The 22,149-nt window shown below is 43.4% G+C and overlaps 1 protein-coding gene across 3 annotated transcripts; it reads left to right on the top strand.

The window, feature by feature from the left end:
• The first annotated feature begins 2,516 nt into the window (after window positions 1-2,516).
• Window positions 2,517-14,370, top strand: EDEM1 (ER degradation enhancing alpha-mannosidase like protein 1). Of its 3 annotated transcripts, XM_074602814.1 has the most exons (12): window positions 2,517-3,016; window positions 3,103-3,175; window positions 6,448-6,551; window positions 7,213-7,384; window positions 8,556-8,739; window positions 9,258-9,432; window positions 9,997-10,117; window positions 10,583-10,753; window positions 11,368-11,441; window positions 12,096-12,192; window positions 12,930-13,115; window positions 14,004-14,370. In XM_074602814.1, exons 1-12 carry the CDS (start codon window positions 2,619-2,621, stop codon window positions 14,091-14,093), a joined length of 1,845 nt encoding a protein of 614 aa, XP_074458915.1. In that variant the 5' UTR covers window positions 2,517-2,618; the 3' UTR covers window positions 14,094-14,370. The 3 variants fall into 3 exon arrangements, with proteins under 3 accessions (XP_074458915.1, XP_074458917.1, XP_074458916.1); XM_074602816.1 differs by having other exon boundaries at window positions 2,521-3,175; XM_074602815.1 differs by lacking the exon at window positions 14,004-14,370 and having other exon boundaries at window positions 2,537-3,175; window positions 12,096-12,175; window positions 12,930-13,070.
• Window positions 14,371-22,149: the final 7,779 nt, after the last annotated feature.

Below are 22,149 nucleotides of genomic sequence, written 5' to 3' on the forward strand. Positions count from 1 at the left end.
ATGCCTTGGTGAAACATTGGGGTTTTCTTTTACGTGTCACTTAAATGACAAACACAGAATGTCACTCAAAGGGGGTATGCACATACTCTTTTACAGGAGAAGTAAAATATTTGATGTTTTTATTTCCGTCACAGTGGAAGGTGGGTAAGTAGACCTTTGTGCCAGGATTAGTGCCTTTTAATTATGACATTATAGGTTTTATTCTGTTAAAGGCAACATCTATCTCTGTGATCGTTTTGAAGTGCTTCAATAAAAGTGTTGTTGAAAAACATTCTTTTGCATATTCATCTGTAGTACTACAGCTGCTTTTATTACTCTTCACAACATACGAGAAGCCCTCATTGCCAAATTGTGTGAAACACTGTTATATTCTAGCTAAACTAAATAAGTCTATGCTAAAATGTAATTCTTTAGATCATCTGTGAGAGGAGCAAACAGGTTGACTCCTTGAAGCACTCTTCTAACAATGAAGAGAGTAGGTGGTATTGCTGCTGTGCAGGCGGATAACTTGCCAGTAGTAAATTCAAGAAGTCTTCCCTAATTAGGGAACTTCACATTTTAAACACTGTCATGAATGAGGCTAATTCAAAATTAATTCTAAATTTCATGTTTTTGTTTTTAAAAAAATAAGTCATTGAATGCTGTTGCCTGGTCAGTGTGTGCTGTGTGTTAGGAGAGCGGTTTCTGGGGAAAGTGTAGGAGTGTTAACTGTGTAACTTCATCTTGAGAGAGTGACCGTAAGCCTTGTGCTCCGTGGGGGGCAACTCTCTGTGTAGTCGGTCAGTGAAACTCTATATAATTTATGATTGTGGCTTTGCTTTAGATGCTGAAAGCACTTATTGGTCTAATTTGTGTTTCCCTCTGAAAAGACCAATCAGGGAGAAGTTCATAAACCATATTATTCTACAAACAAAGCAGATATGTGAGTAGAGAAAGAAAAAGCCGTTGTGATATGTGAAATTTAAAGCTAAACTTGATTTGCACAAGAGTCTCAGAGTGAAGTAAACTGGTAAGTTGCTTCTGTGTAACTGTTAACCTGGGATGTGGGAAGATATTTCAGTCTTTTCGACAATGAGGAAATTTCCTTATTTTCTTAGAGTCAATAAATGAATCTCCTTTTTGGTGTGAACAATATTTCTGGTGCATAAGGGAAAAAACATTAAAAAGATGCATGAATTTGACGGATTGAGTAAAGGAGTGTGAAGAGCAACCTCAGGCTGCTATGTTTGAACAGGCTGGGGGATTTTAGCAGGAGTCAGCATGCAGAAGTCTTGGTGGACCACTGAATTGTAGTTATTTTTTTTTTAAGATTTACTTGTTCTGCTCTTTCTGTTGCAATGAATATAAAACAAAGGGCAAGATCTGACTTCTGAAAAAGAAAGTGTAAAATACAGGCTGAAGACAAATCAGTAATGTCTGGTTGTCTGTCTATTGTTGATAAGTCTTAAAATATTTTTTTCTTCCCGTATGTCGGGACCTTTTGTATTATTTCTGTCAACTTTCTTTGTAACAAGTCATGACCTTTCTTGCTAAAAGGATGCAATGCTAGAGTGAACACCAGTCCTTAGCTGAGCGATAAAGCAGTCGCGTTACAGCCACAGCTACTAGTGATGCTGTGAAGGTTTCTGGGGTGGCTCAGAGATATGTGTCTCCTCTCTACCTTCCCCCAGCTGTAGTTTCTTTGCTGACTTTTCTGTTCTTTTTGCTGCCTTTTGAAGGGTTTTGGTTTTACCAGTACTGCCTGACTTTATTTTCACTTTCATATCTACAATTTGCCAGCGGCATTTACCAGCTTTTCTATTTATGCTGCTTTCTGAAAACTCCATCTGCCTTGGAGCTTGTTCTTTGCGCTGTCGCTTCGAAGGTAGGTCACCGTGCGCTGGGTGCTCCTGTGGTCGCACCCCGTGCTCCGTTTTCCATCTCACTGTTTGAGCGGGTTCTGCTGTTGTGTGAAGGGGAGCCCTGTGTCCATCTCCATGGCCCTCGGCTCCCTCTGATTCCCCTTCTCTTCCCGACCTGTCCTCTCCTCAGGTGCGGAGAAAAGCTCATCGTGGCAGCAGGGAGGACTGCTCCACAGACCGCAGGTCACAGCGAGGACCTGATGCCATCTATGAGGTAAGCAGGCCTTGGGAGGTGCTAGTTTGCAGGAGGATCGCAAACTTTACTAGAATCCTTGCGTTTTGGCGTTTTTTGTTTTATTTTTTTGGTGTTGGTTTGTTTGTTTGTTTTTCCTGGAAAACCTCCTGTTTTTCAGCTTTCGCTTTACCCCTGAGGGCAACGAGCCGCCCGGCCGAGCGGAGGCGCTCCCGTTCCCCACGTCGCCGTCCCAGGCCTGAGTCCTTTGCCCGGGCGGGGCCGGGGCCGCCTTCCGGCCTCGGGCCGTGCCACGACAGCCCCGCGGCACCGCCCTTCAAGGCTCACAGGGCTCGGCCCTTGAGTGACATCGGTACTCGCCCTATGAGCGGAGGCCTGTCCAGCCTCCGCACCGTCTCGGCCAATAGGAGCCAGGCGGGGGCGGGCTCCGCTCGGTGTTTCGCTTCCGCTGTTAAAGGAGACGCGTCGCGGGGGCTGGGGAGCGGGCGGCCCCTTTAAACTATGCGCGCGGCGCGCGGGCCACCATGCAATGGCGGTCGCTGGTGCTGGGGCTGCTGCTGCTGAGGCTGGGGCTGCAGGCGCTGCTGGCGCTGCTGCCCGCGCTGGCCCCCGGCCTCTGCCTGCGCCGCCGCTTCCCCTTCCCCTTCCCGCCGCCCGCCGCCCTCGGCCCGCCCGCCGCCCCCGCCGGCTCCTCGCACTGGGGCTCGTTGCTGCGGCGGGGCGGCGGCGACGGCGGGACGACGGGGGGGGACGAGTACGAGCGGCGGTACAGCGGCGCCTTCCCGCCGCAGCTGCGGGCCCGGCTGCGGGACGCCGCCCGCGGCATGTTCGTCTTCGGCTACGACAGCTACATGCAGCACGCCTTCCCGCAGGACGAGCTCGACCCCCTCCACTGTCGCGGCCGCGGCCCCGACCACGACCCGTCAGTCGCGGGGCCGAGGGGAATGGGTTGGGGGGGAGGCCGCGCCCTGTGGCGGCGGGGCCTGACGCTCGGCCCTTCTCTTCCAGCTCCAACCTCAACATCAACGACGTCCTGGGAAACTACTCGCTGACGCTGATCGATGCGCTGGACACCCTGGCGGTGAGTCCTTTTTTGGGGGGGTGGGGGTGGCTGGGGGGGCACCCCCAACGGCGGCCCTGGCCCTGAGAGGCTCGGCACCCGTCAGCTGAGCTTCGTTTCTTCCTGCGAGGAAGACTTCGGCCCTTCGGGCTGCCATGTCTGTGCTTTGCAATACGGGAAGGCTGCAGAGTTGTTGCGTTGCCCTGTTGGGATAAATTGAATCAGGAGGGGAGTTCAGGAGGTTCCTGTTAGCAGCTGGAATGAAAAAACTGGGGTTTGCAAATTAGTGTAAAGGTGTATTAATGTAGCTAGGATGTGAGAGGTCTAAAACTGAACACAGAGGCCACACCTCGAGTGCTGTGTCCAGTTTTGGGCCCTTCACTACCAGACAGACATTGAGGTGCTGGAGTGAGTCCAGAGAAGGGCAACGGAGCTGGTGAGGGGTCTGGAGCACAAGTCTTGTGAGGAGCGGCTGAGGGAGCTGGGGGTGTTCAGCCTGGAGAAGAGGAGGCTGAGGGGAGACCTTCTTGCTCTCTGCAACCACCTGAAAGGAGGGTGTGGTGAGAGGGGATTGGTCTTCTCTCCCAAGTAACATATGATAGGATGAGAGCAAACGACCTGAAGTTGTGCCAGGGAAGGTTTAGACTGGATGTTAGGAAAGATCCCTTCACCGAAAGGGTTGTCAAGCATTGGAACAGGCTGCCCAGGGAAGTGGTGGAGTCACCATCCCTGGAGGTATTTAAAAGCTGGGCAGACGTGGTGCTGAGGGACATGGTTTACTGGTGGCTTTAGTTGGACTCGATGATCTTAAGGGTCTTTTCCAACCTAAATGATTCTATGATTCTGTGGCTGAAGAACAACTCTGCTAATTAAACTCTGAAGGCAGTCTCTTAGCAGGATATGGACATTAATGTCTGAAAGGCTGAAGTCAATTGGATGAGAGAGTTTGAGTGATGAGAAACCCTAGATGTGCTTGAACATGCATGGGTCTAGCTTGCTCCGTTCTGGTAGTCTGTCTGGTAGCAGTGAAATGGGCACCTGTTGCAATTCACCGGGTGGTTTATTCCCAACCCCAGTGTGGTAAACTGGAAGTCAAAGCTCGGTGGTGGGCAGAGAGCTTTGTTTAACATGGCTGTGAAACTGCAGATCTTGGATGTGGGATGGTTGGATTGAAGTGGGAGCGTGGTCCTGAGCTGTTACCTTGACAGTAGCCATTGTTCTAGAACGGATTCTGAATGAAAGACTTAAAAAGGAAAACAAAGCTAGTGGAACTGAAGAAGAGGGCTACTTGGTAGAGAAACTTGGTGAAAAGTTGAAGGAAGACAGGTACGGAAAGTTTCAATCTGGATGGAGTTACTCCATGGTATCTTCCAAGGACTTGCTGTGGGACTAGTGCTGTTTAGTTTTTGCTTGTTAGTGGTGTTACTACAAAAGGTGCTGATGTTTCATGCAGAGCTGCTGATAGAAATGGAGATCAATTCTTAACGTGAAGTGTGGGTGAAATGACATCATGAGGAAGCAACTAAAATTGTAATGAACTTCAGCAATGTTAAAGTAAAAGGTTTAATAGTTTGTAAGTGTGAGGTTATTAAATCTTTCACTTCTGAGGAGAAGGTGGTGATGGTTGTACAGCTAACAGCTGGATCACATGCTAGCAGTGCGTTACACGTGCAGGGAAGGATAAGAGTATGTGGGGGATGTATCAGTAGAGATTTCCAGAAGAGACAGAGGAAATTTCTAAGATCTTCCCCAATGCTCAGGTGAGATCTGTTTTGGAATACTGCCATCACTCTGGTGTTTAGGAAGGGTGCATTTGAACTGGGACGTGCATGGGTTGCTGAGAGATATGTCAGGAAGAGAGTTTGTCTTATTTGAGATGACTGCAAGAGCTCTGATTGTTTTGCTTGGCAGAGTGTGCTATAAACCTGTATGAAGAGTGGTGAAAGGAAGGAGGGGAAAAAGCTGTGAAGCTGCTTCTTGCCTGCTAAAATAGACCATCATATGCATTTCTGGTAAAATTTGAAGATAATCTGAGAAGCAGTTTTATGTTAGTAGTAACAATAATGTGGTGTCACGGAGAAGAGCCCCTTCCTTGAACTCCTTATGCATATTGAGAAACCCTCTTAAGTTTCATGGCCTCATTTTTGCAGCCAGGTCAGGTTCTTGGCCTTCTGGAGTGTCAGGACCAGATCTGTGGTGCGTTTCTCTCTCTTTGTGGAGAAGGTGGTGTGTGCAAGGACTGCATGGGTGCTTCAGGTTATGAAATACTTCCCATTGCTGCAATGGAATTGCAGCTCTAGGTGAGAAGGTCTCAACTGAACATGGCAGCAATGAACAGAACTGAAATCAGGAAGTGAGTAAAATGTTGGTTTTAGGGATCTGCGCTATGTGGCTGATGATGGTGTGGCTAAACAGTTGCCTTCCTGTCCTCAGAGTCCTATCCATACCTTTTGGAGCAGTATGTAACTCTTTTTCTTAAACTGAAAACGTTTTGTTCTTAGTTTCTTGTGTTTCAGAAGCTTCTGCGTGATGAAAGCCTGTTTTGCTTTTCATCTGCTCAGATCTATGTGAATGCTTTCCCACTAGGTCCGGGTATTGTAAAGAGCAGACTGACTGGTGCATGGTGTTTTGATGGTTAAAGAGCTAGGTTTCCAGCCTTATTGTGAACTTGCACAGGCAGAAACCTGTGTATTCTGTGTTCCTGCTTCCTTTAAACTGGGGCTGAATTTACATCTGTCTCTGGATATAGTGGAAATGAATTGTTGAGGTGTACCTATAGCAAACTGGCTTGACAGAAGTCCTGGGCATGGCATGCAGTGTTAAGTCAAAAACTTGAAAGGTTGGACTCCCCTGGTCAAAGAAATGTCAAATCAGACTTCATTCTTCTGCAAGTTGTGTTACCTTTTAAGCTAAACTTAACTAACTGATAGTTTAAGCAGTTAAAACACTCAGTGGGGTAGATCTTAAGATTTTTTTTTAGACTCCTGTTCTAAGAGATCATCCACAAGGCTGATGCTGGGGGTGGAAGAACATATGAGTGCATGGATTAGTATAACGGGCAAAAATACATCTTTGTGGATTTTCCTGTTTTAACATACTTTTTGTAAAACACACTCTTGCATGTCAGTAGGATGGGTAACTTTCTGGAAAGTCTTTTTAGCAGGAGCTTGAAGTACTCTGTTCTGTATCTAGTTAATATGACTGTTGGTCTAAAATGTGAACTTGCCATTCTCTTCCCCAGCCCTCTTTTGAAGCAACAATTAGACAAAATAACTTTGTTTTTTATGTAAAAGGTAATGGGAAACTCCTCAGAATTCCAGAAAGCAGTGAAGTTGGTGATTGACACGGTTTCATTTGATAAAGACTCAACGGTCCAAGTTTTTGAGGCAACAATCAGGTATGTCACTCTGAGTTTGTCTTTAAACAGTAACAAGGTTAAAGACTTGGTACTTATATATGGGAGAGCCAAAGTGAAATCATTATCAGGATATCTTTGTTAGGCTGTATTCCATAATTGTTCCTGGAGTAATTTGTTTTCTAACATTTTATGAAAATATTCCATCCTTTCATAATTGAAATAATTTTAATGAGTCACATGTAAGTCACATTGTATCATTGAAGCAATGATACAATGGTAGTCTCAACAGTGTTTGGCTTGCAGAATGCTGCTTTTTTGTTATTGCACAGCAAACAAGCCTGCTGACAGGCTTTCCTTTTGGTTTTCTTCATGGACCTTCTGCTTGCTTTCACTTTCATTTTAGATGAAAAACCAGGCCTCTCTGTCTTAGAGATGAGTTTAAGATACTGTCTGATTTTAAATAGCGTCATTTTCTGAATGTCTTAAACAGTGTTTAACTGGATTTTGGGATTAGTGTGGGTGGCAAGCAATGTGACTTCTAGATGTTTTCACTGCTGGTGGGGAGTAAAGTAGATCTTTCTATAGTGCATGTAAATGCACAAAGTAATACTTCTGTTAAATGTGATACTGGTAAGGGTTTAGTTGAAGAACTAGGTTTAGGTCGGATTTAAAAACTGAAGATCTCTTCCTTTTCCCGCAGGGTTTTGGGAAGCCTGCTTTCTGCCCACATAATAATTACAGATACCAAACAGCCTTTTGGTGATATGACCATTAAGGATTATGACAATGAGCTGTTGCATATGGCTCATGACCTAGCAGTGAGACTACTTCCAGCCTTTGAGAACACCAAAACCGGAATTCCATATCCTCGGGTAAGTGAGCACAGCAAACAGTGGGGAAATAATGTAAAAGTAGTAATTTGCCTGTCCTGCCGCTTGAATTCTGTGCCCTGTGTGTGCCTTTATTTGTGCGCTTGGGGTATTGAACCTGCTCTAAGTTACATTAAAATGGTGTGGGGGTCAAAACTGCACTAAGTTATGGTGACACAGATGATATATAAGTTGCTTCTTACGTCTAGTAAATGTTTTCTTTAGCCTGTGTTTTCACCAGGTATATTGCTCTGTATGGGTCAGTAGTCATTAGTTTGTGTTTTGTTTGGCTGAAACGTGCCCTGCCCTGCACTTTCTTCCTATATATCATGGAGCAACAAAACATGCTGTCATTAAGAAGATTAACAAGAAATACTGTAAGGGCAAATAGCCTAGGAAAGTGACTTTATTGGTGACTTGGTACTAAGGTAGTTGTGATAAAATGAAAGTAATCTAAAATATTTGTCATACTGGGCTTGGAATTTGTAATTTTCTTGAATACTGCTCAGTGAGTACTCAAGAATACTGAGGTATTCTTGAATACTGCGTCCTCTTGTTTTAAGTAGATGCAGTTTACAAGGAGGGTGTCAGTTTCAGTGGAACAACTCTAAGCTCTAAAAGTAATAAGCACTTGCCTGACTGCTTTTAATTTCTGGGGACAGCAGCTCCGCTTTTGCGTCAGACCTGTCAGGCTGTAGAAACATGAACTTTCACTTCTGCTCAGAGTTTGGTAAAGCATTTGAGGGTAGTGTAACTTCCCATCAACGTTTTGTTCCGTGGGGAAATTGAGGAGCATTCACTGAGGAAACTCTTGGTTTCAAGAGCACTAAATGAGGGGAGGCGGTACTTGCATCACCCTTGGAAGGACCTGAAAGTTTAGCAGACATGATGAAAAAGTGGACTGAAATTTGGAAGGATCAGCAAGTGTAAGAGTAGCAAAATTAGGATTGCCCACCTTGAGCATGATGTTATAAAGTTGGAAGATCAATTTCATGGATTCTTCAGGAAAGGTTTTTGACCAAGCAGTGATACGCTGGGTTTCTAACTATATGGACATTGCACACTACATGTTGCAAAAACAAATACAAAGCTTTATAATAAACATCATACTGCACAGCTGTATGAGGTGTAGCCTTTCTGCTTGCTGTTAGCGCTCTTTCCACTTGCTTCACAGGTCAATCTGAAGAAGGGGGTACCTCCAGACAGCAATAATGAAACTTGTACTGCAGGAGCTGGTTCCTTGCTGGTGGAGTTTGGTATCCTTAGCAGGCTGCTTGGTGATTCCACATTTGAGTGGGTGGCCAGGAGAGCTGTCAAAGCGCTCTGGAATCTCAGGAGCAATAACACTGGACTGCTAGGTAATGTCTTCTGAGGTGATGCTGTATTGACTAGCTCCATGTTTAAACTTGCCTCAGTCTCCTGTAGCAGAATGCCATCATGCTACAGGTTTCTTTCATGTACCATAAACTTTGTAGATCTGCTTCCTCTGTAGCTGTTAAGTCATGCTCCCCTGGTGTGCTCATGGTTTGTGTTGACCAAATGGCACTTTGTAATTTCATAAGAAAAACGGAGTATCTGAATGACTACTTAGGGCACAGGTTTCCAAAGACAAACTTTTAGTGAAACTGGGAAATGAAACTGAAGTTCTTGTATTTGTTTCGCCATTAATAGAATTTAGATTGGCAGATGACTACAAGTACTTAACTGCATGTATGTGCTTGTTCCTCGGATGAATGCACCGTAACACTTTATTTGGATAGTGATCTTTGATCATTTCTCCTTAAGACTTTTGAAGATTTCTAAATTCTGTTTCTTGATTGTTTTTTTTCTGATGTACTTGGCAACTTTAGACTAAACTTTTTGTCTGTTCTGAAAGGAAATGTTGTGAATATTCAAACTGGCCATTGGGTTGGAAAGCAAAGTGGCTTGGGAGCAGGGTCGGATTCGTTCTATGAATACCTTCTGAAGTCTTACATCCTCTTTGGAGAAAAGGAAGACTTGGACATGTTCAATGATGCTTATCGGAACATTCAGAACCACTTAAGAAGAGGGTATGTTATTTGCTATGAGTATCAGTTCCTTAAGCGATGAGTACTCCAGCAAGATATGAGAGACTGTAGAGTGTTTTGTGTCATGCTGTAGAAAGTCTGTGTTCTCTTTTTTTCTCTAAAAGACAAAGTCTTATTTCTGTGGTAGTCACCGTGGAAATAAATTTTAATGTTCACTTCGCTCCTTAGTCAACTGATCTGAATAGCATTATTGGCACAAAGAAGCGAAACTGGTTACAGTCCAGGTTAGTAAACGTCAGGCTGAGAAAGGGCTGTAGAACTGCAAAGGAAATGTATTAAATTAGCTAGCTTAGTACTTAAGGCCTGATCTTACCTAGCATGACTTTTTAGTAGAGATTCTGCTGACATAACTTAAGCAGATGATGTGCATACCTTGATGAATTAATTTTTCTGGGAAGCATGACTGACGATTTTGTTCTTTTCAAAATGGCTTTGGTCATACAAATCTGTGGCTCGTTCTCTTTGCTGGTGGCAGTGCTGTGAAATGAAAAGTGCAGTGTGTTCTGAAATAGTGAATATTTACACATGCTTATTATTACTTGGCAGTCGAGAAGCTTGCAATGAAGGTGAAGGTGACCCTCCTTTGTACGTTAATGTGAACATGTTCACAGGACAGCTGATGAACACGTGGATTGACTCTTTGCAAGCTTTTTTTCCTGGACTACAGGTAAACTTTCATTCTGTTAAAGACCGAACGACACAGTTAAAGGGTTTCAGAGAGGCTCATTTGAATTCTAGGCTGTGAATGAATCTGAGCATCGCTTCTGAGATGAGCTTCAACCTTTGGGTTTACATCTGGCTGCTCTGATAAGAGAGTCTTAGGGCGGTCCAGCTTCTGCATCAGCATAACAATATTGGAAGGCCTAGCCTGCTCTCTGCTGGGTTTGAGATACTTTTAACTTTTCTCCTTTAACATCAGCGTTTGTAAACCATGCTGCAAGGCTGAGCCGCCCTAAAGCTTTTAGTGCGAAGGAATTAATACATCAGCTTTTTTGGGTGGAGTTGGGTTATTTTTTTGTCTCTCCTTATGAGGGGAGTGTTTTATTATATGGCATGTTGTTGTACAGAGTGGAAAGCAATTTGCTGGCTTGCAGTATGATGCGTGCATGTTTACGGCTGTTGTTATGCCTAGGTATTGATAGGAGATGTGGAAGATGCTATTTGTCTCCATGCTTTTTATTATGCCATATGGAAGCGATACGGAGCTCTCCCAGAAAGATACAACTGGCAATTGCAAGCACCGGATGTTCCCTTTTATCCACTGAGGCCAGAGTTAGTGGAATCCACATATCTCCTTTATCAGGTACTTGAGTTTTCTGAGCTTACAGCTTGTGTTTTGGCAAAAATGGTTTCCATTCAGAAAGTCCCTTTTTCTACCCCTAGCCTCTGGCCTGATGAAATTTGGTGCCTCTGGATCTGCCTGTTCTTATACAGAGGTCCCTGTTTGGGCACTGATTGTTATGCAATGTAGTTGCTATGTTGTTTGCTTAAAAAATAGCCTTCTTTATAAGACATACAAAAATGAGACTAAACAACCTTTTCAAAAAATAGCTGGCAGATTTTTACAAGGTAGAGACTTGTGACTTCTTAATAGAAATTGCTGAAGTAAATGTAGTAGCTTTCCTTGCTGTATTGTCTGGGCACAGTCTCCAACTGGCAGAAGATAGAGTAAATGAAAATAACTTTCTGGCTGCAAGAAAAGCTATCAAAAAGTTTGAATTTACCACAAGTTTTATTAGGATTTGCACTAAAGCAAATGTGAGAGGCTTGCACAGAGTAATCCGAGTCATGTTCCTGTAAAGATAAGTTTACTGTAATACGTGAGAGTCTAACACTACTCAGGCCTTTGTTGTAAGTGTTATTTTTACAAGATTTCGAAATTGCTGACTCTAACTCTTGTCTGTCTTCCTTATTCAGGCCACAAAGAACCCATTTTACCTTCATGTGGGAATGGATATTCTGCAGAGTTTGGAAAAATATACAAAAGCAAAGTCAGTTTTCAATGTTCTTTGTCTTCTCTCACTGCTATATACAAGTATTTTATTATATAAATATTATATAGAGTCCAATCTGCCAAATGTAGGTAAACCAGAAAGCCACAAGTGATGATTTATTTATTGAGCAATTATTTCTTTCTCATCTGAAAATGAAATTATAGTCCAGTGACAACTTTATGCCTTCAGAATTTTATAACTCCCTTTCAGAATACATTGTTGATAATCAGTTGCTAAAAACTGGTAAAATTAGTACATGGTTTTTTTTCCTATGGATCCTGCAAGAATATTTCTGGGCTTGTGGTGTTTAGGGATGGCCTCTAAGATGCACGCTGTTGCATGTCAGCTTTTATCTCAAGACAATAACAGTGAATCCTGACAGTAATACTGAGTATCTGAACCTCTTGTACGATTCAGAGGGAAGACAGTGAATTTTTATTTTACTATTTGTATTGACCACAGGGTCAATGATTATAGTCTCATCAGAATACCAGAAACCAATAATCAGTGCTTACTTGTAAAAGAGACTTGTTTCATTTTAACTTCACCCCTAGTGACAATTGGAATGGTCTGAAGTTAAGGAATACCTGGGAACCGCTTCCAGATCAGAATGCCTGGGAACTAAACCCAAACTAATATTAAATCTTGCAGGTGTGGCTATGCCACTTTACACCACGTTGTAGAGAAGACGAAGGAAGATCGAATGGAGAGCTTTTTTCTCAGTGAAACATGTAAATATTTGTACCTGGTGTGTATATGTTCTTTATTTCAAAGATACTCTCTTGCATGCATGGTGCACAAATGCAGCACAGCGAGGAGGCAGGATGTGGTTAATTAGAAACTGCTGCACTCTAGGGAAGAGAGGAGTTTGGGTATCAGAATGTATCAGAAAATGCACGGCTCTTCTTTCTTTCACTCTACCCTGACCTTGGAGGTTTAGGCAGCTGCTAGCTGTAGAGCTGGCAGCTCTTTGCGGGGGAGCTGGAAAGGAGAGGAAGCAAGACTGAAGCTACTGCTCAGCTCTGAGCTAAATTACTGCTTGTAGCCATTTTGGCTGCCTCGCAGCAGCCTCCGATTTCTCCCCATCAGGCTTTGGCAGTCACAGGAGAAAGCATTTGAGCCATGCTGCTTAAGCTACCGTTCTCAATCTCCTTTAGTGCAGAAAAACAAATAAATCTGACCGAATGGCAGCAGTGGATGCCAGCCTAGAAGTGCCTGCCATTGTGCAGCTTAGAAAAATAAGGGCGGTTTAAGTTGTGTGAGAAGTTTTTCTTTCTCTGTCCTCTTTCAACTGTTAAAAGAAATCGCTTGCATTAAAACTATTTATTTTCATTTGCTTTAACAGTAGTTACCCATTTAGCACTAAAAGCTGTGCTTTTTGTGTGATCCTTCAAATGCATGAGTGCATGTGCTTTAACTTAGTGTTGATGGGACATGACGAATGTTGCGTGCATACTATAGCTGTCTCTCCCCTCTCTTGTTTAGTTGTTTGATGAAGAGAATCCACTGCATAAATCTGGAAATAAGTATATGTTTACAACTGAGGGACATATTGTGTCTGTTGATGAACGTTTTCGTAACTCGCTGTGGAAAGACATCCTCCCTGGAGAAGAGGACAGCGCAGAAAAAATTAAACCTAATGAATTAAAGGCAGTCAACTTCAGTTCTAATGTAAGGAATACACAGAGTGTTCTTGGTTGTGTTGCTGGAGAAGGGGTGTGTGTTAAACTGGGTTAGGCAGTAGAAAAAGAGCCATTTGGAAGTGTTACTTTAGGGATCTGTAGGGTTTCCTTTATAAATGTCAATATCTGAGAACCTCCCTTGTGAAAAAAACTTTCAATAGTGGAATGAATGGATTAGGATAATAGGAGTTATTATGTTGAAGGTGAAACCTGTCCACTTTTAAGTATTTTGCAGCAATTAGTTTGTTCTTTGTTAATTTATTTCCAATTATTTTTTTCCCTTCCCCTTTTCTTTGCCCTTAACGTCTTCCAGTGTTGCTGTGATGGGGAAAAAGGATTAGAGTGTGTCGTTTTAACAGAGCTTTTTTCCCCTCAGAGTGGTTTTGAGGCATGTAGAGGTGACCTTTCTTAGCTAGGCATCAGCTGAGGAGACAGCAATAGATCCAATGCCTATCACCAACTGAAATAGATATGTGTTTAATACAGAATATTTTTTTAAAATCTCTGCTGGTAGGTTCTAGCATGATTCCTTTCCTCCACCCCCCAGTCCTGCAGAAAAAGAGCATTATTTTAAAAAACATTCACAGTTGTCATAGTGAAGGAAGTCTCAGTTGAATAACAAGCTGCAGCAGTTTGGTGTGTGTTTGGAAGCTTGCAGCCTGCGCTGAGGAAACACTTGCTGTTCATTTCTGTGGCTTGTGCTGTAGTTTGCAAAGAGTGAGGGAGAGCTGGGACCAAAAGCACTATTGGGTACAATTTTCTGTACTGGGAGGAAATCTATGGTTACTGATGCTGAAATGCCTGCTAGATTACAGAGGGTATGGGATTGCCTGTTTTCATATTTGAGTTCTTAAAAATATTCTCATTTTGTTAACAGTGTAACAGGGTTCCTGATGAGAGGAGATACTTACTGCCATTGAAGAGTAACTACATGAGACAGATTGATCGGATGGTGGGTTTGATCTGAATGGATCTTCGGAGTAACTTTTATGATACGTCAGGAGGAGCATGGGATTTGGCTGCAGACATTCCTTTCCTCTTCAGCTACACACCTGCATCTGCTGAGTCACTTGGGTATCCCCCATGCTTGTTAGTTTTCAATTCTGGATGTGAAGGGAGATCAAGTTCTCCTACGAGTTCTGTCTTCTGAGCTGTGGTAACTCCATGTGCCAGCTGAATAGAGATTTCTTGTTTTAAGACTTCCTATGAAAATCGTTGTTGCAAATGAAGGCTGAATATACTTCAAAAGAAAAAAAAAAAAAGAAAAGAAAATTGGCACATGCCACTTAGCTACCTCTTCGTAGCTGTATTACAAATGTCCCTTTAGAAAAGGGTCTAGTATTTAATTTGAAATGATCTTGGGATTGGGGAAGGAATGGGAAAGTGCAATTTCTTACACCAAGTTTAATCATAGAATTATTCTGACTAGCAATACAGAACCTTAAGTACTACTCAGGTAGGAACCCACTGGTAATGGGTTTTGCTGAAACAAAAACGCTGTATTTAGAATAGGACCTTGAAAAGATAACTCCTGATCGTGTAAGAAGCTATCAGTATAATAATCATGATATCCCTCATATCCACAGTTGTATAGAACTGCACGGTTGCAAGAGCCTGTGGCTACAGAAACAGTAATAAAACAAATTAGGTGCCTTTTTTTAGTAAAGGAGTAGGGGGGGAGGGAAGGGGAAATGGCAAAGCCACTCAGCTGTCCAAGCAGCTAACTTTATGTAGCTTAGCTGAGCAGAAGTTCCAAAAGTTTAATTGCCACATATCTAGTGCCTTTTCAGGAGAGATGCTGCTAAGAACTGGTATAACAGTACATGAAGAACAAACTATTTCACATTCCTGACAGCATTAATATGTTAGTGCCTTAAGTCTTCTTCGCTAGCAGGAAAACCTGAGCTTGCTTGGGAAGGTGGATAAAGTATTTCTGATTAGCTGGTTACAAAATACAGTGGATCCTAAAGTAACTTAAAAAGTAATTTACATATGAGATGACTTTTCCTTTTCTTTTTTTTTTAAAAAAAAAAAAAAAAAAAAGGATACTGGAAAACTATCAACTGCTGTGCCCATCCCAAAGAATACTTGTGGGCTGGGTTTGTGGAGTGGAGTTAGTAGGAGGTCTGAGCCTGCAGTATTCTAACTTCTCTCTGTCACAGGTTGGGTATGTGCCATCGTGACAGGGTGACGGCTGCAGCAGCTCTCGATGCTGACTGTGGTGCTGTACTGTACCTGTGTACTGTGCCTTTTCGTTCCAGTGAGGAATAATGAAACAATGCAGTTGCTTCATCCCACCATCTTGAAACACAGCTCAGATATGTCTGAGAAATCAACTGTCTGTGAATGTTCAGGAAGAAAGCAGTTAAATTCAGGCAGGGCTGTTGAGGGATGAAAACAAACTGATGCCAAACCAACTTATTCTAAATATAACATTTTTTTTTTTTCAGTGACTCCCCATTGCTTACATGCTTTTTACTTTTGACTACAGTTGAAGTAGTTGAATGTTACTGTTGGGTTAATTTTTTTTAATTAAGGCTTAAATATAAGGGCAAACGTGATCTGCTGTATTTTCACCTTCTTACGATAACACCGGTTTATCTTAAACCATATGTTGCAACTCAAAACATTTCTAATAAATATGAAGTTAGTGCTGAAGAGGTTGTTTTAATCTTTTAGTGTACAGTTGCATCTCAGGGACTTCATTGTAGAATCTTCTATTCCATGATAGCTGTATCATGTATTCAGGCAAAAAGTAATAATAATCCTTTCTTCTTAGTCTTATTATGTGTATTTTAAAGGGGGGAGGATTGGATGGGGGGAGAGGGAAATACATTGAGATTTCCCAAAATGTTGCAATAGAATCAGTTACCTTGATATTTGAGGCAGCTGGCAATTGCAATCCCTGTAGATTAGGCTTTGCAAACCTATTGCTGGAAAGTTTTAGTTGTCTATTTCAAAGCAACACATAAATTCAAGATGTTGCTATCCAAAGAGGTATTGGGAGAGGTTCAAGGTATAGCTTCTTAACCAGTAAACGTTGCCTGGGTGTGCAGGTGTGCTTCAGTTTGTAAACATGTAAAGAAGCACAGGAGGATGTGTAAATGGAGTGGTTTCTGCCAACCGAGGGAGGCAGGAAGCAAAAAATGGCTGGGCTTTCTGAAATGCTGCTGCTGGGCCAGATCTCGTAGCCCTGCAATGAGAAGAGCTTGGCTGCGCGGAAGCCAAATGCAGCGTTCCACAATTGGCCGTTTAAAACCCTGGTGTAGCAGATGCCAGGACGGACACTGCCCGAAGTGTGTTGGTGGCTACTTCTGGGTAATGATCTTTCCCTGACTCTCAGTGTAGCTCTGTGAATGTGCGTTATATACCTTGGAATTGCCTCTCAGCGTTTTGTGCCTTCTGAAGCACCTGAACCCTGGTCAGGGCTCCAGCCGAGTGTTATGCACAGAAATCTGTTTCAGAGTTTTCCTCAGAGAATTACACGATTATAATGAAGTTGCACAACTGTTCCGCCAGCGTGCTTTTCCCGCTCTTATATTGCCAGAAATTGTGGGAGGTGGCTGTAGGGTGGGAACAGCATGGGCAAGTATCGCAGCCTTTCAGCCCTTAGCGACTTGGGCCATTAATTAAGGTGCCAAATAGTATATGGTCAGCTTCTCGTTAGAAACTGCATTGAAATTTGTGTTGCCAAGGTGATCTGACAGTTGTCTTTCCATAGGAACGGTTTTTGTCTACAAGGAGACTGGTGCTGACTATGTGGTAAAAGGGCTTTGTCTTCTTTAAGGAGCCAATTTTTCTTCTTCTTTGTGTTAAAAATGCTTTGATACATTTTTACTCTGTAATGACAGGGCACATGTTATGCACTAAAATTAAAACTTTTGTATAAGTCAATGATATATCAAAATGAAATTGATAACTGCTGGAATAACTTGCTGAAACAGACTTTTGTATTTCTTGGTATAATGTGCAATATCAATATTTCCTAATTAAAAATGCAATGTATGCTTAATTGTTGTTTTTCCATGAAGTATTTAATTGGGGATGGGAAATTTTAAAAGAGGACCAAATGCTCTGTCATGAAATGTCCTGAATTCTCAAAACTGAGCATAAGTTTTACGAATCTGCATTAAAAAATGGTGTATTTGACCACTTTTACGTGTGTTTTTCTTATAGTGTAGTTCTTGTAAGGCTGTCATGAAGCTTGCAGGGGATCTCCCAAACGCAGGGAAAAGATGAATTTGAGTGTGTATTCCTGATCTTTGCCATTCACCAGGCAGGAAAACTTCAGCAGTTGAGGGTGACCTTGGGAGTAGGGGTGAGTAAAGGAAAACATATCTGTAAGCAGATTTGTGGCTCTCATTCAAGTTGTCCCTGACTTGGCCCCTCAGAAGAGCTCCAGACCTCTGACTTCAGTAACAGAAGTCCCCGGTCAGTTCTCCAGTTCTGTTGTAGGTGTCTGTGGCATCTTGTGTGTGGAGAATGTAAGTCTCTGACCATGTGCCCCAAAGACTGTAGGCTGGGAATTCACTTTTTTTAGGAGCCAGCCTTAGTCATGAGCTGTCATTGCTAAGAGCTTTGCTGTCTACTGCAGCAAATACCATGTTACTCAGCTTTCTTAGAGGCTGGGCGTGCTGCTGGGTACTTTGCGGAGTAAGGAAAAGGTTGCCTCAACCAGAACTTAACAGTTCTTTGTCTCCAAGGATAACTTGGCTCTGTCTTTGCCTTAGACCTGGTTTGTTCAGGAATGTGTAATTGAGGTGTGCGAGAAATAGCTTTTATTTTTCTTGGGGGAAAAAGAGACTTCTTGACCATATCCTCACGATAGCACACAAAATCAGTTAATGGTTTGGAGAATGGGTTACCGTCTGGTGAGAGCTTTCTTGCCAGCTTCATCTGCCATGTCATGCATAGACATGAGGTGCCTTCTTAGATATGCTGGATTTTCAGGGGACAAGGGATGGCTCCTTACTGCAGGAAAAAAGACCCAACACCCCACCTCCAAAACAAAACGCTTCTTTCTTCTACCCCCATCCCTCTTTCATTTTTCCTGTGTAATGATTCGAGGGGCAGCCTGTGCTGAGAGCAGTGATTTGATGTGGAATGAAGAAACAGAGTGTGGCGGCACCAAGCTGTTGGCCTCGTGAGCAGGTAGCTGAATCTGAGTAAGCACTGCCCTACTTGCTGCTGTTCCCAAATGTCGCTTTCTCCAAGTTGGTCCATGAAGAACCTGGTGCAGGTGGGAATTCTGCGCCGAGAACCTTGCTGGGGTCTTTCCAGTCTGTGGATAACTACCCTGGGAAATAGCTCATGCTGTGCTCAAAAACAGAGGAATGTCAAAACAAGCTATCACTTGTTTGTGATACAAAGACCATAATTTTGATTTTTTTCTTTTAATTTATTTTTTTTCCTCCTGGATTTTTTTTGTTGACTGACATTATCTCTTCTGTTGTTTTCTGTTTTGTAGTCGTGACTCAAAGGCCATTGAAGCTAACAGGGCACTTTTTGCTTGCCGTGATCAAACTCCAAGTTGCAAGAAAATGTCTATTGAATGTGAGCCAGTGGATTTTTGTAATGTTTTGAAAGTTCCTCTAAATTTTTGGATGATGAGGTTCTTGCCTGTCTAATGCTACTTTTGCTGGGTTCAGACTTGCAAGTCTCAATTCTGAAGTAAGCGTAAGAGGGCTGATTTTGGGGAAAGAACCCGAGCTCTAGTGTTTTCACTGTGGTTGCACATTTACTAGTGGTGTCACTGCCCTGAGCAACTATTTGCTGTCTTTATCTTGGCTTTCCTCCTTATCTGCTGTTGAGAAGCTGGTTGCTCAATGTGTGACAGCTCTCAAGGGGGACCGAATGTTCTGATTGCAGTTTCTTGTAACTCCGCATTTAAGAAAATACCTCAGAAAAGCCACTCTTCCTGTTCTCTGTTTTCTGGCAGACTTGAGTACAGTAAGATCGTATGCGATAAAAGATCTGAAGTCCAAAAGTGTGCGTGAGAACTTATTTTTTTTTAGGATGTAATGCATCAGGCTCACCTAGTGTTACGGCTAAAGAGAAGTGACTTCTGGTAGCTGTGGGCACAGGCCTTTGGCTTGGGTTGCCCTGCGTTTGGTGACACTGCTGTAGATCCAATCTGCTTCCACCAGAGACCACTCTTGTGCTGCTGTTTGGAGATTTCTGCCTGTTGTGTAGCAGCAAGACAGCAGTAATGTCTTGAAGGTGGAGGGTTGGAAGATGCAGTTCTGTAGCTTCGTGGAGCACTGTGTCTCCTGTCAGGGGATCGGTAAGGAAAGTGGAGTGGGAAAGGCAAAGCTGTGCTGTGCTGCCAGCAGCCCGTCCCTTGCTGGGCTTCTCCCCACAGGTGCAGAAAAATTGTCTCTTCTCGTTCCTAGAGACCTTTACCTTTGTCCTTGCTTGAAACTTCTTTTAGAGAGAAATTTTGTTTCGCTGATGACCGCTGGTATTGTTTATTCACCTAAAAGAGATCAGCAAGTACTCGCTAAAAGCTGCTTTGTACTACTTTTCCCTTATTTGTCCCCTGCTTAACTTGTACTGCTGAGAAGGCCATTTGATTGCAAAGATTATATTGAAAAGCATCTTTTTTTCCCCCCCCTAAAGATAATGCAATTTCTGTTGCCTTAAATTTTGCATGGCTATAGCAGATGACAGCCTGGGAGAACTGCCCCAGCCGTGTTAGTGCAACTTGGCGTGTCAGTGATGAGAGTCAGTTGTTCCCGTTTTCCATGAAGAGACGGCAGGTTTGATTCTTAAAATAGTAACTCTATGAAGTTCTGTGAAGTCATTTTTTATTTAGGTAGTGCTAATAAGGGTGAAAAAGGTACCTGTATGTCCCAGCCCGTGACTGGTGAAGATGCACCGACCTCCTGCGAGCTGCGCAGGTCACAGATGAGAACACTGCTGATGGTGCTGTGCGACGGACCCGGGGCAGGAGCTGCCGCTGTGGCTGGGTGAACTGGGAGAGCTGGGACCAGCCATGCTCCATACCGTTTGACCAGGGGTGGATTTACCGGGTTGCAGAAGGAGCTGGAGGAGCTTCAGACCTTTCTCGCTCCCTCTCCATCTCTCTTCCCACCTGGAGATGCAGCTCTGCGTGTCTCAATGTAAGCATTCATCAAGTGGATACTTAAATTATTTCACCTGCCATTTCAAATGAAAAATACACGCAAAAAAGCTTCCTGAGCGTGTTGCAGCCTGGTGCTGTATTCCAGTCTCCGGGAGGAGCAATAAGCATGGCTGGGAGTGACCTCCCCTGTCCCTGGGGACAGAGATCGTACTGATAGCTCCCTTGGCCAGCCTCTCCTTGGAGGACATCATTGCGCATTTTTAGAGCCAGAACACAATATGCCGCGGAATTTGCACACTCGAGGCAGGTGCTCTAAAAATGTGAAAAAACAGATTAGAAAAATGAAAAAAAAAAATTTTTCTTTATTAATATTTTTGAATAATTGAAATTACTTGCCCTTTAAGGCCCAGAGCCTTTCACAATAATGGCAATCTGCCTACTATTAATTTTTTATAATGATCATTTGGTGTAATAAGTAATTCTTAACACTAATAGCTCTTGAAAAGTACCATGAATCAATTATCTTCATCATGTAATGGTAGTGCTAGCAATCTGGCATTATATGGTTTTGTCAAGGAGCTCCGTTGACTTCAGATGAACTTCAGATGAAATTCAAAACTCTGCTTTGAAAAAATATTGCTTTTTCCTCCTCTTTTACAGGGGAGATTGATTTTAAAGCAGCCTTCAGGAGGAAAAATTAACTCTAAATGGAGTTTTTAAATAAGCATTTTTAATAGAACAAATACCTCCTTGCTCTCAGATGCTGCTTAATGAAAAAATAAATTATGCGGCAGCTACAGTGTGTTTTTTTTAAATTTTTTTTTTTGCAAGTGATTACTCCTCCTTTCCTTTTGCTTCCATCCCTGCAGCTGAGTGCCACGCACACACCGCAGCAGAGCCTGGATCTGCATTTTACGCACATCAACAGGCTTTTTGCCATTTTAACGTGCTTGTCATTAAGCGGTACAGTACTTTGCGGAGTGTAGTAAGAATAATTAATCCATAACTCGGTGAAAGAAAAATCAGATCGAACAGCGTTGGGGTTGTTTTTTTCCCCTAGCCTTTTTTCTTTTTTTTTTTTTCCCCCCCTCTCTTTTTCCCCACTATATAAGCCCCAGCCAGTGCGTTTTGCACCTGACTGTGCAACGACTGGAGACTGATGGCTGAAGCTCCTTGCGTGACGTTAGGCAAAGCTGCGATAATCTGCAGTGATGCCTTGATGGCAGTCTCACGCTTGCCGGGTCACTGGGGCTGGGTGGCTGCTCTCAGAGATAGCGATGGAGATGACTGGGGCACGCTGGAAACGAGAGGCTTCGGTATTGCCACCTGTGGAGCAGGGCATGTGGCAGTGTCCCTGTCCTGTCCCCCGTGGCTCAGCCAGGGAGGCTCTGTCCGCTTCTGGGGCTGCATGGGGGGGATGCGCTGGTCACTGCTTGCTGCAGCCGCCAGCCAGAGCCCCTGGGCACCGACCTGCAAAAAAACCCAGAGGAAAACTCCTTAAGGATACTGGAAATGATGCTTTTCATTTAAAATGGGTGAAATTCCTGAAAATGGTTAAATTATGGCACGGATGCAATTGTGCCTTGGAGTAGGCGGAATGTTCTCTCTGCTGCTTCTGTGACCACTTTCAGCTTCCTCTGTGGTGGGGAGCTGGAAGGGCAGCCTTCCCAAAACCTCTCCTCACACCATGGCAGCTTCCAACCCCACGTGAAGCTCAAAGAGCAGCAGCGTCCCAGCCATCGACGAGAAGAACCCTCGAATGATAGCCATTGGGTATGACCCTTCGTTCCTGTGATCACCAGTAGCAGTTGGTGGGAGCAGGACATGGGGTGCTTGGCTCAAACACCGGCAAACTCGGGGCCAGAAGTTCTCTGTTTGTGCTCAACCCATCGATGTGAAAAATCCCTCTTCATTAGGAAATGCAGGTGAGCGCATGGCC

The sequence above is a fragment of the Larus michahellis genome, chromosome 10, assembly GCF_964199755.1.
Source record: "Larus michahellis chromosome 10, bLarMic1.1, whole genome shotgun sequence".
Lineage (NCBI taxonomy): Eukaryota > Metazoa > Chordata > Aves > Charadriiformes > Laridae > Larus > Larus michahellis.